Source organism: Drosophila gunungcola (assembly GCF_025200985.1).
Source record: "Drosophila gunungcola strain Sukarami chromosome 2R unlocalized genomic scaffold, Dgunungcola_SK_2 000020F, whole genome shotgun sequence".
Taxonomy (NCBI): Eukaryota; Metazoa; Arthropoda; class Insecta; order Diptera; family Drosophilidae; genus Drosophila; species Drosophila gunungcola.
In genome coordinates, this window is record NW_026453174.1 from 874,584 (window position 1) to 891,234 (window position 16,651).

At 44.3% G+C, this 16,651-nt stretch overlaps 1 protein-coding gene across 4 annotated transcripts; it reads right to left on the minus strand.

Moving 5' to 3' along the window:
* Window positions 1-289: 289 nt before the first annotated feature.
* On the minus strand, window positions 290-14,829 carry LOC128256431 (pikachurin). 4 transcript variants are annotated; one of them, XM_052986785.1, is made up of 16 exons: window positions 14,314-14,829; window positions 10,093-10,377; window positions 8,700-9,108; window positions 7,192-7,308; window positions 5,498-6,302; window positions 5,181-5,296; window positions 4,771-5,117; window positions 4,523-4,712; window positions 4,285-4,421; window positions 4,006-4,223; window positions 3,869-3,944; window positions 3,653-3,805; window positions 2,163-3,580; window positions 1,997-2,098; window positions 1,686-1,789; window positions 290-1,624 (listed from the first exon to the last, which is right to left on the minus strand). In XM_052986785.1, exons 3-16 carry the CDS (start codon window positions 8,842-8,844, stop codon window positions 1,470-1,472), a joined length of 4,083 nt encoding a protein of 1,360 aa, XP_052842745.1. In that variant the 5' UTR covers window positions 8,845-9,108; window positions 10,093-10,377; window positions 14,314-14,829; the 3' UTR covers window positions 290-1,469. The 4 variants fall into 4 exon arrangements, with proteins under 4 accessions (XP_052842745.1, XP_052842746.1, XP_052842744.1 ...); XM_052986786.1 differs by having other exon boundaries at window positions 8,700-9,086; window positions 10,089-10,377; XM_052986784.1 differs by lacking the exon at window positions 10,093-10,377.
* Between the last annotated feature and the right edge of the window lie 1,822 nt (window positions 14,830-16,651).

A 16,651-nucleotide genomic window follows, 5' to 3' on the forward strand; every position in this document is an offset into this window, starting at 1 on the left:
TTGTGATTTCTTTATTCATTTTACGCCATTGTTTCTATAGTTTTTCTCATAGTCATATATAGTTACGCATATGTGTTTATGATGTATATATAACTACATACGTGGTTGTTATCTCATTAAGCTACAAAATTATACTCATAAGACGAATACAAACGTGTTTCCCTCCTTAGTTAATTATATTTACCATTTTACCTTACTTTGTTCGCTCTTTTAGAATTGTTTCAACAGGCTATTCGGATTAGTTGTTTGTCTCGCATTTAAAAATTTCGCTATGGGATTGTTAAATTGCTTTGCTTTTGTTTTTATTTTTTGTTTCCATTAGCTAGTTGTTTGTTGTTGTTGTTTCTGTTGTGTGTACTGTTGTATCGTAGTATAAATTGTTAAAAATCGCTCACAAGTTTCAATTCTGGCTCAGCGTGTTTTCGAGTGTTTAAGTGTAGCATTTGGTGTCCTTACGTATGTCTTAAGTTTCTTTGGTGTCTTTAGTATCTTACGATTTTGATATAAAAGTTAATATAGGCAGGCGTGTGTATTTGTGTCGTCTGACCGTGTGTGTGTGTGAGTGTGCCGACTTACGAGCTAGTACACGCTACACATTTATTAACTTACCGCTTAATATGTTTGTTTCCTCGTCTCATACCTTATCTGATCTCAAATCATCTACCATCTAACCATTTTCCGGGTCTTTGATTCGTTCGATTTTGGACTGGATCTTCCAAGAAGCGCCAAATAGTACAGAATGTACAGTTATACAGTTTACAGTTCATAGTTTAAGGTACAGCAATGCGAAAAACGAAAGAATTGCCAATTTGCATTTGTAACCGTGTTAGTGTGGTGTATATTTTTGTGTGTGTGTGTGGTACAAAAAGATGGCAGCTCTGCATATTAAAGCGTAACGGTTCGTTCAAAAAAAGCGACCACACACTAAAGTATCGCTATCGAGATTTGTAGATCGTTATTCGTAAATCGTCAATTTCGTTTATCGCCAATCGCAAATCGCGCCAAATGGACAGCTTGGTTACTCAGATTTTCCGCTCTTGTTTCATATTCTATTGTATATGACTTACACTCCATCGATATAAATCCTTTGCTAAAGTTATATATAAACTATTCCGTTCTGAAGTATTGACAGTCACAGGCTCTATACGAAGCGTGCCTTGGTTTTTCGATTTGGTTTCCTCTGCTTTAAATATATATATATATATATATATATCTATGTATGCCTTTGTATATACTCAATATGCTTGTATATAATATGTAGTATGTTTCCCTTCTAGATTTAGTTCGACTCTGCTTCGTCTCCTGGTGTAAAAAAATGTTCCTCACCCTAACTCTGCGTTTCTCTCTCTCTGTTTTTTGGTTTTAAAAGCGTATTTGTACAAACACAAACCGACGAAAGGACATTTGTGTGGTTAACATAACATTTAAACTAGTCGATATCAAAAGTCTTGAGGCGTGCGTGCAGCGTTTCATAGGAGGCCCGTCTCCACGTTGTGCTCCGTTCCCAGCGTATTGGGGTCGAAGTTCAGTTTCATTTCGCCGGCCAGCACGATCTCCGAGATGCAGCCGACGATGCCGCTGAAGTAGCGTTGGTGCGTGAAGTATCCCACGTCGGGCATGCCACCTGCAAAATGGACTAAACTATAGTATTCTGTATAGAGGTCTTTTATCTCTGAGATACCTACCCACATACAGACCCGTGTCCGTGTTGAGCTGGCGAAGTTTACCAGGCGCCCTCAGAGTGGCTGTCTTTCTGCCATCCACCTCAAGATATCCCTCTTGGGAGTTCCTGCAAATAATGATGTAAATAATTTATCCATTAGTTTTCCAGAACTAAATATATAGTATACTACATTTTAGGACTTCATATCTTAGCCCCCCCCCCCCCCCCCTACAATCATTGTTATAACCCCATTAACCTGTTGGACTATGTACTCTACAACCTTGTTTTTTATAGACTGTAAAGACTGAAAGGAAGAAGTAAAAAAAATCCTACCTTATTGCTCTCACACGATGCCACAAGCCATCGCTGACCTTGGTGCCATTGAAGCGGATGTCCACCTCGCCAGATCCCAAGTCATAACGGAAGTGTAAGTATCTGGGGGAAAAAAAGAAGACATAGTTTACTTTCGTGTTAAATGGAAACCCCATCTTCCACTCACCCCTGTTCGATGCCTAGCGAAAGGTAGTCGTCATGCTCATCCGTTGTTCCCTGGCGTCCTGTCCACAGAATCACACCGTTCTCCGAGTGCGTCTTGATGCGCAGATTGAGGTCGATGCTGTAGCTGATCACCTGGCTCATGGTGTCCGCGTCGTTGTAGTGGAAATAGCTATCGCTGCCGGCGAAGCAAGCTCCGAAATTCTTGCGCACCCCCTGAACTTGCGACTGATGCTCAGCGGACAGGTCGAACTTCTTCAGAAGACTCCAGTCGGTGTGGGTCTGTGGAGTACTGGATGAGTGCTGATCCGGTTTCACCTCCTCCTCCCCGGCCTGCATTACGGGCGTGAGGAGCTCATCTTCGTTGTAGTCGTCGCTGTACTGAGAGGTATCTTCGTTGGGGGAAACCCCATCTGGACTGAGCTTCCCATCTGATGGAAACTGGACCTCCGCCTTTTTGTGACTGGAGTGCGTATTCGAGTTGGACAGGATGCGCTTCATGTCCTGGGCCAGCTGCTTGCGCTGGTACTCCTCCGTGCCGTCGGAGGCGTCAAAAAGCGATTCGTCAAACACAAAGGCGTCGTCCTCATCATCATCTTCGTTGTTGTCATTTGACTTGGTGATTGGAGGAGGGTTTCCGTTTAATTCCTCACCTAGCAATGGCGCTTGACTGGCCGCCATGGCATCGCCGTACTCCTGCTGCTGCAGACTGGCCACCCAGTCGTTGTTGTCCTCGAAGGTGAGGATGTCGCTGTCGGGGTTTGTCTGGAAACTCTCGTAGTGGGTGGGCAGGCGACTAAGCTTGCGCGTGAAGGCTGCGTTGGGTTTCTGGTGGTGCTCATGTTTGCTGGCATGGTGTTTCCCGGCAAGTCTGGGCTTGGGTTTGGGTTTGCTAGTGGTGGTGGCAGGTGGGGCAGTAGAAGACATCTGCTGCTTTTTGATCTCCTCCTTCTGCTGCTGTTGCTGCTGCACAAAGCGGAATATGATATCATCTTCGATTTCCTCGTTGCTTAGCGCCCCCGCAGTGGCTGCCTCCAATCGCTCAGGAGCTTCGGTGGTTGTGGTGGTCGAAGTACTTGAGCTCGTAGCAGGGGTTGGCTTATGCAAATTCCTGTGCTTCTTCGAATGCTTCTTGTGCGCCCAGCCAGACACCTTCTTCACTGCCTCCTCGCCATTGTCCTTCGTCTCGAGGACCTTAGACTTGTGGATGTTCAACTCGGGAAGCTGCTCCAGCGGGACCTCGGCGGCCTTGTTGCATCGCTCGTTGTGTATGCTGCAGCGGCACTCGTAGCTCTCCATCTGCGGCACACACTCCGCCAGGGGGCCGCAGGGTCGCGCCACACAGGCGTGGGGGCAGTTGCCGATGTTGCTGCCCCCCAAAGCCTCCGCCACAATGCCCAGCGAGTGCCCATTGATGTCAATCTGGAGTGAGAGGAGCAAAAAATTAAACAATGCTATTGAAGAAAAAAGGGGTTGCCGTCTACAACTACTCACCCTCTGAATGCAGCCCACAAAGAAGGGTTTGTACTTGAGGTCCAGAGGCAGGCGATCCATGTGGTTGACGCCGCCCACAAAGAGATTCTGGTCCAGCGACAAGTGCCAGAAGCCATTGGACGAGATGGTCATGACCTCCTGGTGCTGATCCACCTTTGGGATTGGAAATGCAATGGGTAAGTAAGGGAAGTTAAAGGACTCTCGAGACTGTCCCACCTTGAGCACCGCCAGTCGAGCTGTTCGAGAGATCTTGATGGTGTGCCATTGACCCAGACTAACGGAATGTTCACTCCTGGTAAATGAAAGATGCAATTACAAAAGTCCTTTATAAGTAAAACAATTTTTTTACTCACCGCACTAGAGCTGGGCCACTGCCGAGATCGAAGGCAAACTCCACAAATCCGTCGTTCAGGTAAAGGGCTATAAAATCTCCCCTGTGTTCCGGACCTGAGTAGAGGATTAGACCATCTGCCTGCTCGGGTTTCAAAGTCACCTTTAGTTCCAACCAAATAAGGGCACTATCGCCCAGGGGAGCATAGCGCAAGAACGAAGAGCCATTGAAGGCGGGAACCTATTAAAATTAAGCTTTTTTAAAACAACCAAAGGAGAGGGAATACTCTAGGAACACCCACCTGTAGGTCCATTCGAATCTCGCACAGATCTCCAACAAAACCAATGGGACACAGGCAGATGGCACCCTGATCCGAGGGTAGGCACTTGCCACCATGTTGGCACGGATATCTCACGCATTTGTCGGTGGAACAGTCCTCTGTGGGTTGTAAGGAATATAAGAGGGAGTTAGAAAACTATATCGAAGTCTTTGTACACTTTGTCCAATCCTTAAATTGAAGCTGTAACTTTATAACTTACGTATATCAAAGCCATTAATGACATCGCCCAACGGGTGCTCTGTAAACTTGTAGTCATGTTCGTTGGCCACAAACCGGCGGATGCAGCCGGCAAAACCCTCGGCTAGAGGCAGTCGTTTGGCCAATCCAGTAATGTTGCCTATTCCACCCAGAAAGACTGGTTCCCGAAAGGTGATGCGTGAGAACAAGCCCTGGAGGAGATTTAACTTATATAGAATAGGTTTTGGAAATCAAAACAAGATAACTCACATTCGACCTGCCCTGGACCTTGGTTCCGTGGTTAAGCACCAGCCAGGCATCCCATCGATGGCGGTAGATGATTACCGAGTTCCATTCGTTTAGCAGGATGGTCTCCCTGGATCGGACGCTGCCCACGCCAGAACCGCAGTCGAACCAGAACTCCACGAAACCCTTGTTCAATAAAAGAGCCATAAAGTCGCCCGTAAGATCATCGCGTTCTCCGCTTAGTAGGATAATGCCGTCAAAGGATTCTGGACGGAATTCGATGCGCAGCTGAACGTGTTTGTAGGCGCCATGCAGCGCTGGAAATGCAAGCCAAGATCGCTTGGCAAAACGCGGTACATGGGCTCGAATATCTGTGGGTTAAGCAAACAGCATGGTAAAGCTTATACGATTCTGTACATGAAAGATCCACTTACCTTCCTGGCAACCTGCACCCGATTTACCAAATGGACAAAGACAGCGGGAGCTGGCGGCAGTGGCCTCCAAGGCACAGATTCCATCGGAGCCACAGTCGAGATTGCAAGTCGGCGAGCTGGATTACATAACATGACATTAATTTAGTTTTGAACAACTGCTTTGACAACCGCAAAATGCATTTTTAAATGGCTACGGAATTTGTGCATACTTATAATGCACATGACCAACAAAGAATGGGATTTTGTAAGAGCCAAAGGACTGTGTTGTCCCTAAATTTGTTTAGGAATTTACCCCACGCCGTGCTTGTATGACCCACCTGTCTGTTGCCATGGCTGCTCCCACTCCTGATATGTTGCCCAGATTGGTGGACTCTCTGGTGATATGCATTTGGACCTTATTGCTGGCTATGCTGGGGTCCTTCCTCCTGCTCTTGGCCGTGTTCGTATTGCTTGTCTGCTGATATGTTTGCGATTTGCTGTTGCTGTTGCGTCTTAAGTTTAATTGATTATTGTTGACATCGTCGTAGACGGACATGTCCGACTTGTAGCTGTAGCTATAGTCGTCGCTACCATAATCCACATCCACTTGGTTCTGGGCTCCCCTCGAGGCTTCGGTGGCCGTGGGGGATCTCCTGGTGGTCGTAGTGGTGGTTGTGGCCCTTGTGGTGCTTCTGCTGGGAGTCGGGGGCGGGGCTGAAACGGATGGAGTGGTGCTGGCCGCCTTGAAGTCGGCCGCATCCACCTCCTGGCCCTCCGACTCCGAATTGAAGTTGATGCTCTCCGCTGATATGTAGTAATCGTTTGAATTGACTTTCTGTTGCTGCTGCTGCTGCTGCTGAAGATTCAGCGATTGCTGCTGTTGCTCCTGTGTCTCCGAATTTCTGTCCTCCAGCTCGCCGTAATCGTAGCTGTCGCTCTCCGACCCGGACTCATCTTCTCCATTGCCGTTGCCCGCCGGCGAGGCGGATTGCGATGTGGACCCGGCGAACGGCGACTGGGCCATCGACTTGCCACCACCATCGTCGTTGGCCAACTTGGCGCTGAACGAGGCGCCCTTCTGGTAGAGCACATCCTCGTCCGACTTGCCACGCCCATCCAAACCGTTGGCAGTGGCGTTAATTACTGGAAAATCGAAATGGATCAAGTTACGGAGTGCACATCGGAATGAACGCATCAAGTCACCCGTTTTAATTAAACTCAGTAAATGAACAGGGTAAACTGGAGATAATAAATATATGAATGCTCTGACTAGGAAATACTTTAATTAATTCTAAATACATGCAGTCAAGATTCCCTAGAAATATCTTTTGTTTTCGAAAATGAATTCTTTTAAAACTGAATTTACTTTTTGGTAAATCTTGTAATACTTGAAGCATTTCTTATTTGTTAGTATTACCCTTTTTTTGAAATGAGCAAAAAATGTGAAGTACTATTACTATTACAACATATTTATTTCAGAAAATACTTTAATTTTCAAAGTTTGCTTTAACTGGTTTACTTTAAGAGTGCAATTAATAATTGAAGTGCAATAATGCGATATTTCTAAAGTTCGTGACAGACTAATTTTACTGTTTAAACAGATCCTTTAAACCATACTTGTCTGCTTTTATGAAAGAGTATTTCTTGTTAAAAGCTAACTGCTTGTATGCCATGTAATTTTTTGGACACATTTTCAAAAATGCACAAATTAAATGGAAAATACAGTAATACCAAAAAACAACACAAAAATATCAATTTGTCGGCCTGCCGGAGGGCAGCAGGATTGTAAAGGGCGAACAATCACAAAATAATAATTCCCCATACAAGTTTAACAAAAATGAATAATAACAGAAGGGGGGCATGCCAATGTTATTTGTGGGCTAATCCAGCCCACTTGGATGGCCAGTACCATTCATTACAGGGTGATTTCCAAATAATAACACAAAATGGCAAATCAATTTTGTGGTCAGGTGGGGGCAAAACCCGTCCCATTTATATTTCCAACCCAGGAAACAGGCATCCCAGAACGCACCTTGACAGCTGTAACCGTTCTTGTTCAGCTCATAGCCCTCGATGCAGTCGCACTCGTACATTCCATCGTGGATCTCGTAGCATAGCTGTTCGCAGGGGCTGGTGTGTCCACAGTGGCCTGTGGAGGGTTAAAGGGGATTGTTCAGTTAGCATTGTGGCATATATGGATGGGTTTTCAGTCCGTTTGCCGGTGGCAACTGTAGGTTTGGCCCGGTTTTTGGTCGAGCCGACTCGGAGAGTCGACTCGGTTCATAATTTCAGTTCACTTCAGTTGCGTTTAGTTGAGTGTGTCCTGTCTGCCTGCGTGTCCGTGTCTACAACTACGTCTATGTCTCCGTTTTGTTCCTGCAGCCGAGTGTGTGTGTTCCTGGGTGTGACCGACGTGTCCGCAATAAATTCTAATAAGCTTTAAGGACTTTGGGCCTGGTTTTGGTCTGGTCCTGACTGTAGCATACGCTTTTCGTAATTTACTGTTGGCCATGGCAGCCCTTTCCCCCATGCACATTTTCATAATGACTACTTAAACAACTTAGATGGCCGATAGTTCTTAGGTAGTTTTGTTAGCAGCAATGGAAAAGTTTTTCATTCGTTCTCTGTTCGATTTCGTTGGCAATTTAAATGCAAATTCCATAGGCAGAGGAGGTGAATCAAAATCACAGCCATTCGGTTTGCTTTCTCGGCACTCACTTGACACCGAAATTGTGTGCCACTGCAAATGGAGGAAATGCTGGAGAGAAAAACTCGTAAAAAGTAAAACATTACAAGCATTACGCATACGCCCGAGTGGCCCGGCACTTACGTCACACATTGTATTAAATGGAACGAACACAGAGGCACTTTTTGAAGATGGAGACACGAACACGTCAGCTACTCTGTTAAAGTGCCATCAAGAGGGGCAAAAGGAAGCGCACAGGGGCGTAGAAGGGGGCTGGACAAAGCTCGTGCATGAATGCAGTCTTGCTAGTTGATTAAGCAACTGTGGGGACGATTAAAGTGCACTGGACACAGAACACAGAACACCCGAACTTCCGAACCCGAACCCATTTGCATATGCACACATGAGCTGTGCTCGACCCCTTTGAAACTCCTTTGCCCGCTGGCTGTGCATTGCGTATTCAAATTGAAATTGAAAAATCGCATTTTGTATGCAATTGAAATCGAAGTGTCAGCAGCACACATCAGCATCGTCGCCACTGACATTCGCCTGATTCGCCCCTATGGTCCTGGGTGCTGGGTTCTGGGTTCTGGAAATTTGACAACAGTCATTGCATAACGTTCGGTCCCACACTTTGGTTTTCTGGTTTTTGGCCCACTCTCACGCATAATTAAGTCGCTCATTAATGTCAAAGGCCATACAATAGGGCCTCGTTTATTGATATGTCGATGGGGCTGAAGGTGGGTGGCCCTTCAAAACTGAATGCCAGTGCCAAATACCGAAAACCCAAATTTCCACAATTAGGCACTTGGCGATGGACGGGACACGATAGGGGGCTTTGATGTCAAACGCACCTTGGAATGCCGCCTCCTCCGGCTCCGCAATCGCACTCACTGCGGCGCTGGCCAATGATGATGACGACGAGGATGACGACAGCAGGAGGAGAAGCCACATGGAGAGGAGGACTCCATGGTAATGGTAATGCTTTGAAGTTGACATGCTGCACTCTGTCGACAGGTGTGCGCAATGGGGCGTATGCTTGATGCGGCGATTCGGTTCTCTTCAATTCAGTTGAGTTGGACTGCTGCTTCTGCTGCTACTGCTGCTGATGCTTTCGCTGGAGTCCCAGTTCCGATTGCGGTTCCAATTCCGAGTTCTTTGGCCATCAGCCAGCGGCGAGCATGGAGCGTGCATGCGTCTCAACGTTGCCTCCGCGACTGTTGCTCCTGTTCCTGCTGTTCCTGCTGTTCCTGCTACTAGCACCTGAAAATACACACACACAAACGCAACACAAGCGCGCAATTAGTAGGCGGTAAAAGCAAAGGCAAGAGCTCAAGCCAACGCAAACGCAAATCAAGTGGTCATTATAATATAACCACAAATTGCTAAACACGCAGTGGCCAAATGGAACATCGCAGGTGGTAAGGGAGAGGGGAGAACACGGTGGTAAGCATGAGGCATGAGGCACTTGAAAAATAAAGTAGGGCGTACGCATTGGGTAACCCTCCTAAATTATATTATTTTTGAAAACCAGTAAATTACTGTGAAATAGATTGTGAAATAGTTCGCTATGATATTTTTACAATATTTTTATTACAAGGACTTAATATTGAAAGCGGTGCAAAGACTACAACACGAATTTTCCCCTGGAAAGATTAGAAATTAACACATTATATTCTCTCTCTGTAGACAGGGGCATAGGCTTGAGCTTTGGCATGATTCATGGCGTTGGTAAAATCAATAGGAGCCACCATGGCAACGCCGCCACAACAAATAGACAAAGCCTCCAACGAGTGTGGCCACTCCTACTGCCCAAACCCTAGCCCGCAACCTGCCCACCTGTCCTACCTTAAGCCAAATACTGTGTGGCCGAGTAATTAGAAATCAATACGAACACAATTCGGCAAAGTGTGTACCCAGCATTGGAAGGCAAACAAGCGGACATGGGCATAGATATACTCGCAGATAGCAACAGTAGGTAGCCGATGGAAAAATCGAAATCGGAAAATTTCAAATTTTCGATGCCCATTTTCGGGATTTTTTTCTGCTGGCCAATTTGAAATGGAAATGTCAAATGTCTCGAAGTTGGCTGGGAGGCGCGTGCAAATGTTGCAAAGCCTTGGTGGCACACACATCTCCCTTCTCTTTTCCCTTTCTTTTTCCGTCTCTCTCTATCGGACGTATTGCTATCTCTATCGCTCTGGCATCGCACTTAACCCGTGCTCGAGAAATGTGTAGCATACTTACTGGGGTAAACATTGCAGCCGCAGCATCTCCGCTGTTTCGGTTTTGGCTCCTCTGTTGCTCTTGCCGCTGCGATTGCTCTTCTTTCCTCCCCACTCTTTGTTTTGCTGTCTTATTTATTTATACTCTTTGGTGCCCCACCGGGAACAACAAGACAACCAGATTCAGGAAGTCCCCCAGACGAACGGATGTTTGATTTGATTAATTAAGCTAAACCAACTGGAAGTTGCTTCTATTAACTGTTTGTGCTGATGCTGCGATATTTTGGTGTTTCATTCGTATACCATCCTAAGTGGATAAAAATAGATGAAGGTATAATCTTAGCTCTTTATGCTTTTAATATGAAACAGCTACTTGTGACCATCTTTTCCATCTTTTTTGTTCTATTGTTCAAATTAGAAGAAAATGGTCTCAAGTTACTGTTTTGTAATGAAAGAACAAGGAACTAGGATGACATTTCAAAGTGGTATTTAAAATTGTAGACAAATCGACAATGGAAACATAATAGTAACTTTAGAAATTTGCTATCGAAATCATTTCTACATTAGGGTAACTATTTGCTTATTTTATATCATCTTGATGCGAGAAAAATCTTAAGCACGTAACTATACCCCTTGGAAATATAGCTTTTAGGACCCTCCACATCTTAAAAATCAGTTAGGGTAAGCTTGCTATCGTTGTTGAAGCCTCGTTGCACTCTTACTATATATTTTTATGGCAATTCTTGTATGCCTGCGCTTAAACTCGCGCTGACTGCCTACGGCCTCGGGGGTTTTCCACCACCCCTTCCCCCCTTGGGGTTTTCCTTTGCTGCATAAATGTGTGTGTGTGGATGGGTGGGGTATGGGTGGGTAAGCACTCGTGATGGTTGTGCGTGCAAAAAAACTTTTTGTTTTTTTATAAGTTTGACGTAAGGGCTAAAAAACCCATCGCCATTCCGCAGTGTCTCAAGTTGAGTCAGTCGAGGTTTCGTTTTTCGTTTTTTTTGGGGGCGACCAAATGTTGCCGTATTCATTTATATCGATTTTTCCACCTTGGCTATTTACACACACAGCCGCACACCCACTACACACAGACGGTGCAGAGAGGTTGACATACTACCCACATACTTCTTTTTGTACGTTTGTATTTGCGCACTCTCTACGTTATATTTTCGCATTTCTTTCATTCGGGATTTCCCCACATTCACCACCTACCCCTTTTATTTTTGTGTTTTTTGCATTTTTATTGCGTTTTTAATGGCATTTCTTTCCGGTACGACGCCTCCGAATGGCTAGCAATGTAGAATGTTGAAGCCCGTCGGTTTGGTGTGGGTGCCAGTTGGGGATTCCCCCATGTACTTCCACTTCCCCTTCCCCCCTTCCATTTTAAAGAGCCCAAATGCATATACGTCCGTGTGTGGATGGAAAACTCATTATTCAGGTAAGCAGCGACACAAAAACGTGCGTCCATTTGCCTGGAAAATGCGACCTCAGAAACTAATTAGAACGCATGGGTATCGAAAATAATAGGCCGACGCTCCAATCCGCACAAAACCGACTCCACGACTATCAATTCTTAATGCTCCTTTTGCGAAAAAGTTGATCCACCCAATTAGCCTAATGGACAAAAATGAATACTTCAAGCGGCAGTGATTTAATTACACAATTAAGAGCTCATTGGGCAGCGGCCACTCATCGTCGATGTCTGATTTTGATTATGATATCTGATAGTTGGCTTCACTGAATCCATATTCGTCGCCGGGGTCATTTATCACAGATTACCGACTTTTATTTGAGTTGAGTGAAAGCTCTGGGATAAAGTTTATGCATCGTAAATCGTAAACTCAAAACTTTCTCCCACTGGATACTACGTGACCACAAAGTGAGGCGAGGCTGTATTTTTTGCTCGAATACCAGAGTTCCGACCAAAACAAATGATCAAATTGCTCTGGAGAGGCAGAAACTTTTGTCCAGAGATATGCCCAAAAACTATGGGGCTGCAGTGAAAGTGAACTGGATAAGTGGTAACCAAATTATTTTTATGCACATAAAGTGTTTCCCGTTTCTGATCGATTTTTTCACTGACTAAGTGGCCTTTGTGGTCGGAAAAATTCGGGAGAAGGGGAAAACCTAAACCTCGGCTGCTTTTCTATTATTTAGAAGCTGCTCTCGATTCCATGGCTAGTTTATTGATTCAAAAGGCAAACAAGGCCAAACAAAATGGCAGCCAGCGAAATAATATCCATGGCTGATGTCACGCAAAAACTTTATACAGAAAGCCAATAAAGGGGAACTCCCCGGGCGGACTGAATCAGACCCGGAGAACGGAAAAGTTAAGTTGGATACGAAACAAAACAGAGTGAAAACTAAAACAGCAACAGCGGAATACAATAAACGCAGAAGAAAAGAAATGGAAACAGACACAAAAGTGGAAAACAGAAAACAGAAGCTGAAGCTGAAGCTGAGACAGCAGCCAAACACAAAGGGAAAACGTTAGTCCAGCAATAAATTGTGTTTTTATAAGGCAGGTAAATAGAGCACAAAATCCGTGGAGAGCCAATTGGATGGCCAGCAACCACAAAATACACACAAAAACAATGAGGGGGCACATCAAGTTGGTTCTTGAGGGGAGAAACTCGAACAAACTCGATTCACGCATGCCAGACTTCTGCTCCCCCAAACCGTCCAAAATGACAGGCAGGAGACAACCGACAGACCACAGTGGAGATACGTTAATTGGGCTAATCTTGGCCGCTATTCCAGCCCATTAAAGTGGTTTTGGGGGAAGCCTTAGGTTTACGACACGTTTTAAGAAAGAACAAGTAAATTACTTTGTAATTTTATTTAAGCACGAAATCTGATAAACACAACTTCCACACAAGGCTTTTTCATGAAAAAATAATTAAAAACACGAACTCTTATAACAACAAAGTTGCTTGTTAATAGTTTACAGATTAAAATCTAAAACCTTTTACAAAGGTCGTAGGTACAACAACAAAAATAAATGCCCCACATTAATAGGATAAGATATATTGAGCGTTTGATTTCATTTCTGTTGACTTTTAGCAATTAGCGAATAATATTGATCCAAATAAATACAAATTTAAGTGGTTAGCAACAGATATAACCCAATTGACATCCTTTGAACTTCTACCTGCATCCGTTTTAATTAAATTGAAGTATTCAATTACCAAGGATACGGGAGTTTATATTTTGTTCAGCTTTCATTGAAATACTAAACTGTGCTTTCTAGCTTTCCGTATTGAAGGAATAAAAAAGATGAGTTAAAAATATGAAGCGAACTGCTATTGTGGTAAGTAGATATGGCTGTTTCTGTAAGATTCTAAAAAATACAGGAATTATTTCCAAATATTAATGATTGAATGTCGAAAAGAGCATAATTTACAAATGGAATGCTCTTGAATTCAGAAAAGCATTGACGTTAAAATGAATTGTTATTCTCAATTTGCAATGCATCGATTTAATTTAATCGAAAACTTCATTCTTATAGGGTTGTAAGAGGAATTTTATTCCTGGTCTCCACTGTAATAGCCTTGAGGTTTGGCGCGTTTTTCTAGCGGCTTATCCTGCCTACGCTTTGAGTGCTTAGAAATCGGCCCTAACGTCGCACTAAATATATATATCCTCCTATATGCGGGACGCGGGCCTAATTTATGGCGAATTCGCAGGTGCGCGATTTACTTGAAAGCTGTCAAAGACCGCGTTCCTTGCCACAACGACAGCAACAACAATAACAACAACAACAACAACAACGATAATGCCAACAAAGGCAACAACAACAAAGTAATTTCCCAGCAAGGACCCAAGGACTAAAACAAAAGCACACACTCATGCACATATACATATACAGCTCGAGGGGGCCCCTGTGTGTGTGTGTATGTTTGTGAGTGGGTGATTTTACGTGAGTGCTTCTGTGTGCGCGTGGGCGGAAAAGGGGAACTCCCCCAAAGACTTTTGAACTGCTGGCGATGTGAACGAACTGGTAATTATCAACATCATCATTGCAACTTTAGTTTGACCCAAAAATCGCAATAAATAAAAGTGGCGTATGGTGTATGGATGAGGGACTCGCGTGTGTGAGTTTTGGATATGGGTGTTTGTATGTGTGGAAGGGCAGTGTAGTGGCCAATTAATATGTGCTGGCCACATAAATTTCCATTATTTCATTTCGCATTTTTCCGTCTCCTTAAACTACACACACACACATCCTGACGAATCTTACGCTTGCTGTTGCTGTTGCTCCTGCTCTTGTCCTTCTTCCTCTTCTTCTTGGTCTGCCTCTGGCCAAGTACCGTTGCTCTGCTCGCTGATTTCTGATTTCTCCTCCTTGTGCTTTATTTTTCGGCGTTCAGCGATTTTCGTGGTATTTACATTTACACACTCCTGCACACCCACACACACTCTCACTTCCTCTGGGGGGAGGGGAGGGGTAGCTCACACACACTGACACATTCAGCTGTCGTATAGACTGACTTTCACATTGCACTTGCGAATTTTCAATCCGGAGCACTCGAAAATCTACAATTACGGGGGATTTGCACGTTTTGGCCAGTTGCCTGCTAGTATTACTTTATCGCATTCGTTGTACGGCTGTGTGTATATGTATTATTTTGGTTGTATCCTGCGAGCGGATGTCTGCTGACGGCGGATCCGGATGATTTCTGGCGTTCGACCGATTCCGTTTGTTTTTCGGGGAGCGTAACGTTTTTACACTCTAATTGACGGGAGACTTCTGAGCGTATGAGTGTCGAAACGAAATGGAAATGCCACTTGGCAGGGAATGTGAGAGAGACCGAAAAAGATAGAGAGCGCCAGGCAGTCGCAGGAAAAAAACAAACCCTCGGCTGACAGTTCGGACTCGGAGAGTCCTTGGTGCGTGGCGTTGTTGTAATATCCGTTGCCCGATTATCCGGCCATGTAAAGAGGCGCCAATTCAATTCGCACTGTTAGCTCGGCTAATAGGGTTGCCAAGTCTTATTGATTCAAAAGACCATATTGGTAGATATATTTTTATTGAGCTGTATAGCAGTCTTAAACAATCGAAAAGGTTGGTCAACAACTACGTTGTTAATATCCTGAAAAAGTTAAAGTGTCTGTGAAATGTTGTTGTGCCAGTCTTTATTGACCATTATATATATTTTATAAATATATATTTAAATTTTTACTTCTCAGTAAATATAGTTTTGGGGCGTACTATACCTAAATAACTAAAGGATAGTTTTTCAACAAATTAAATAAGATTAAAAACCCCCTACTTTAAAGCGGCCTACCTGGCAACTCTAAAGAGCTCCCTCTCCACCTTCCTTTCACCTCCAAAAGTTCAGCCTGGTGGGGGCTCTCTTAGGCGCTCTCGCACACACGCATGCGTCGCAGAAGAGAGAGCAGCGGCGTTAAAGGTGATGGATGTGTGGCGAGAGAGACTTAATGTTAAACAACAGCTTGATGTTGCCGCTGCCAGCTAACAGTTAACAGGACAATAAACACCTCCGGAGAGCCAGCAACACTTTAAGGGACATAAGCCCATAATGAACTCGAGGACACGCGTGGACAAAAACAACACGAGACGCCTTGCGCTGGGTGGGGGGTGTATTTGTAGGAAGGAGGTGTTTGTGCAGTGGCCAGTAAGTCAGCTGATCAGGTTGCAAGGGTTGTTGACGGGGTTGATGCTTGCCTACCGAAAGAAATGATAAAAAAAGGTACGTATTGGAGGGGATGCAGGCATGTCCAGGACCCAATCTACATACCCTTATCCCTATCCTCACCCCACGATGGTAACCGAGACTTGGAAAGTCTGCGGCATTGCTGTCGTTGTTGCTGTTTGTTGTCGGCGTTGTTGCTGCATCGACAAGTCAACGTTACTAATGACCCAACGCTTTTCATGACCCCCGACAAAGGGAACTACATATGGGTATGGGTTTTTGTGTCTGTCTCCACTTACAGAAAAATATAATAAGGATGTAATATCAACTCTCTAGAACGTTTTGAAACCAGTTGAAAGCATTGTTATCATACAAATTTAAGAAGAAACTTTGAAGTCGGTTGTCCTGACAACAAAAATACAAAATTCCAAAATGGATTGTGGATAAAAGATCAATAAATTAAAGATATATATATATATATATATATATTCATAAAAAATTTGGATTTTTGATGCAAAAGCATCGTCCTCATTGTAACATTATTGCACTTTATCACAAATCCAATTTTTCAAAGAGAAATATATTTATTAAATTTATTTTTCAAGCTAATTTTTTTTTAGCGTAAACATAATTTACTTTTATTAAGTTTAAGGGAAGAAATTGAAAACAATATCAAATCAAATATGTTTTCAAAGTATAATTTGTATGTCAAGTACTATAAGTTTCTGCTTGTGCAATTCCTTTGTTGCAGGCTTAGTGGGTGCATTTTCCCGCCCCTAGTTACACTGCCATCCCCTTTGACATTCAGCAAATGAGGCATTAATATCCAGACGGGGACCTCCCGAACCCAGAACCCATAAGTCAGGGCCCAAAACCGAGGCGGCGACCCCTTTCCTCCCGGAGGCCCTCGGGCTTCGCTGC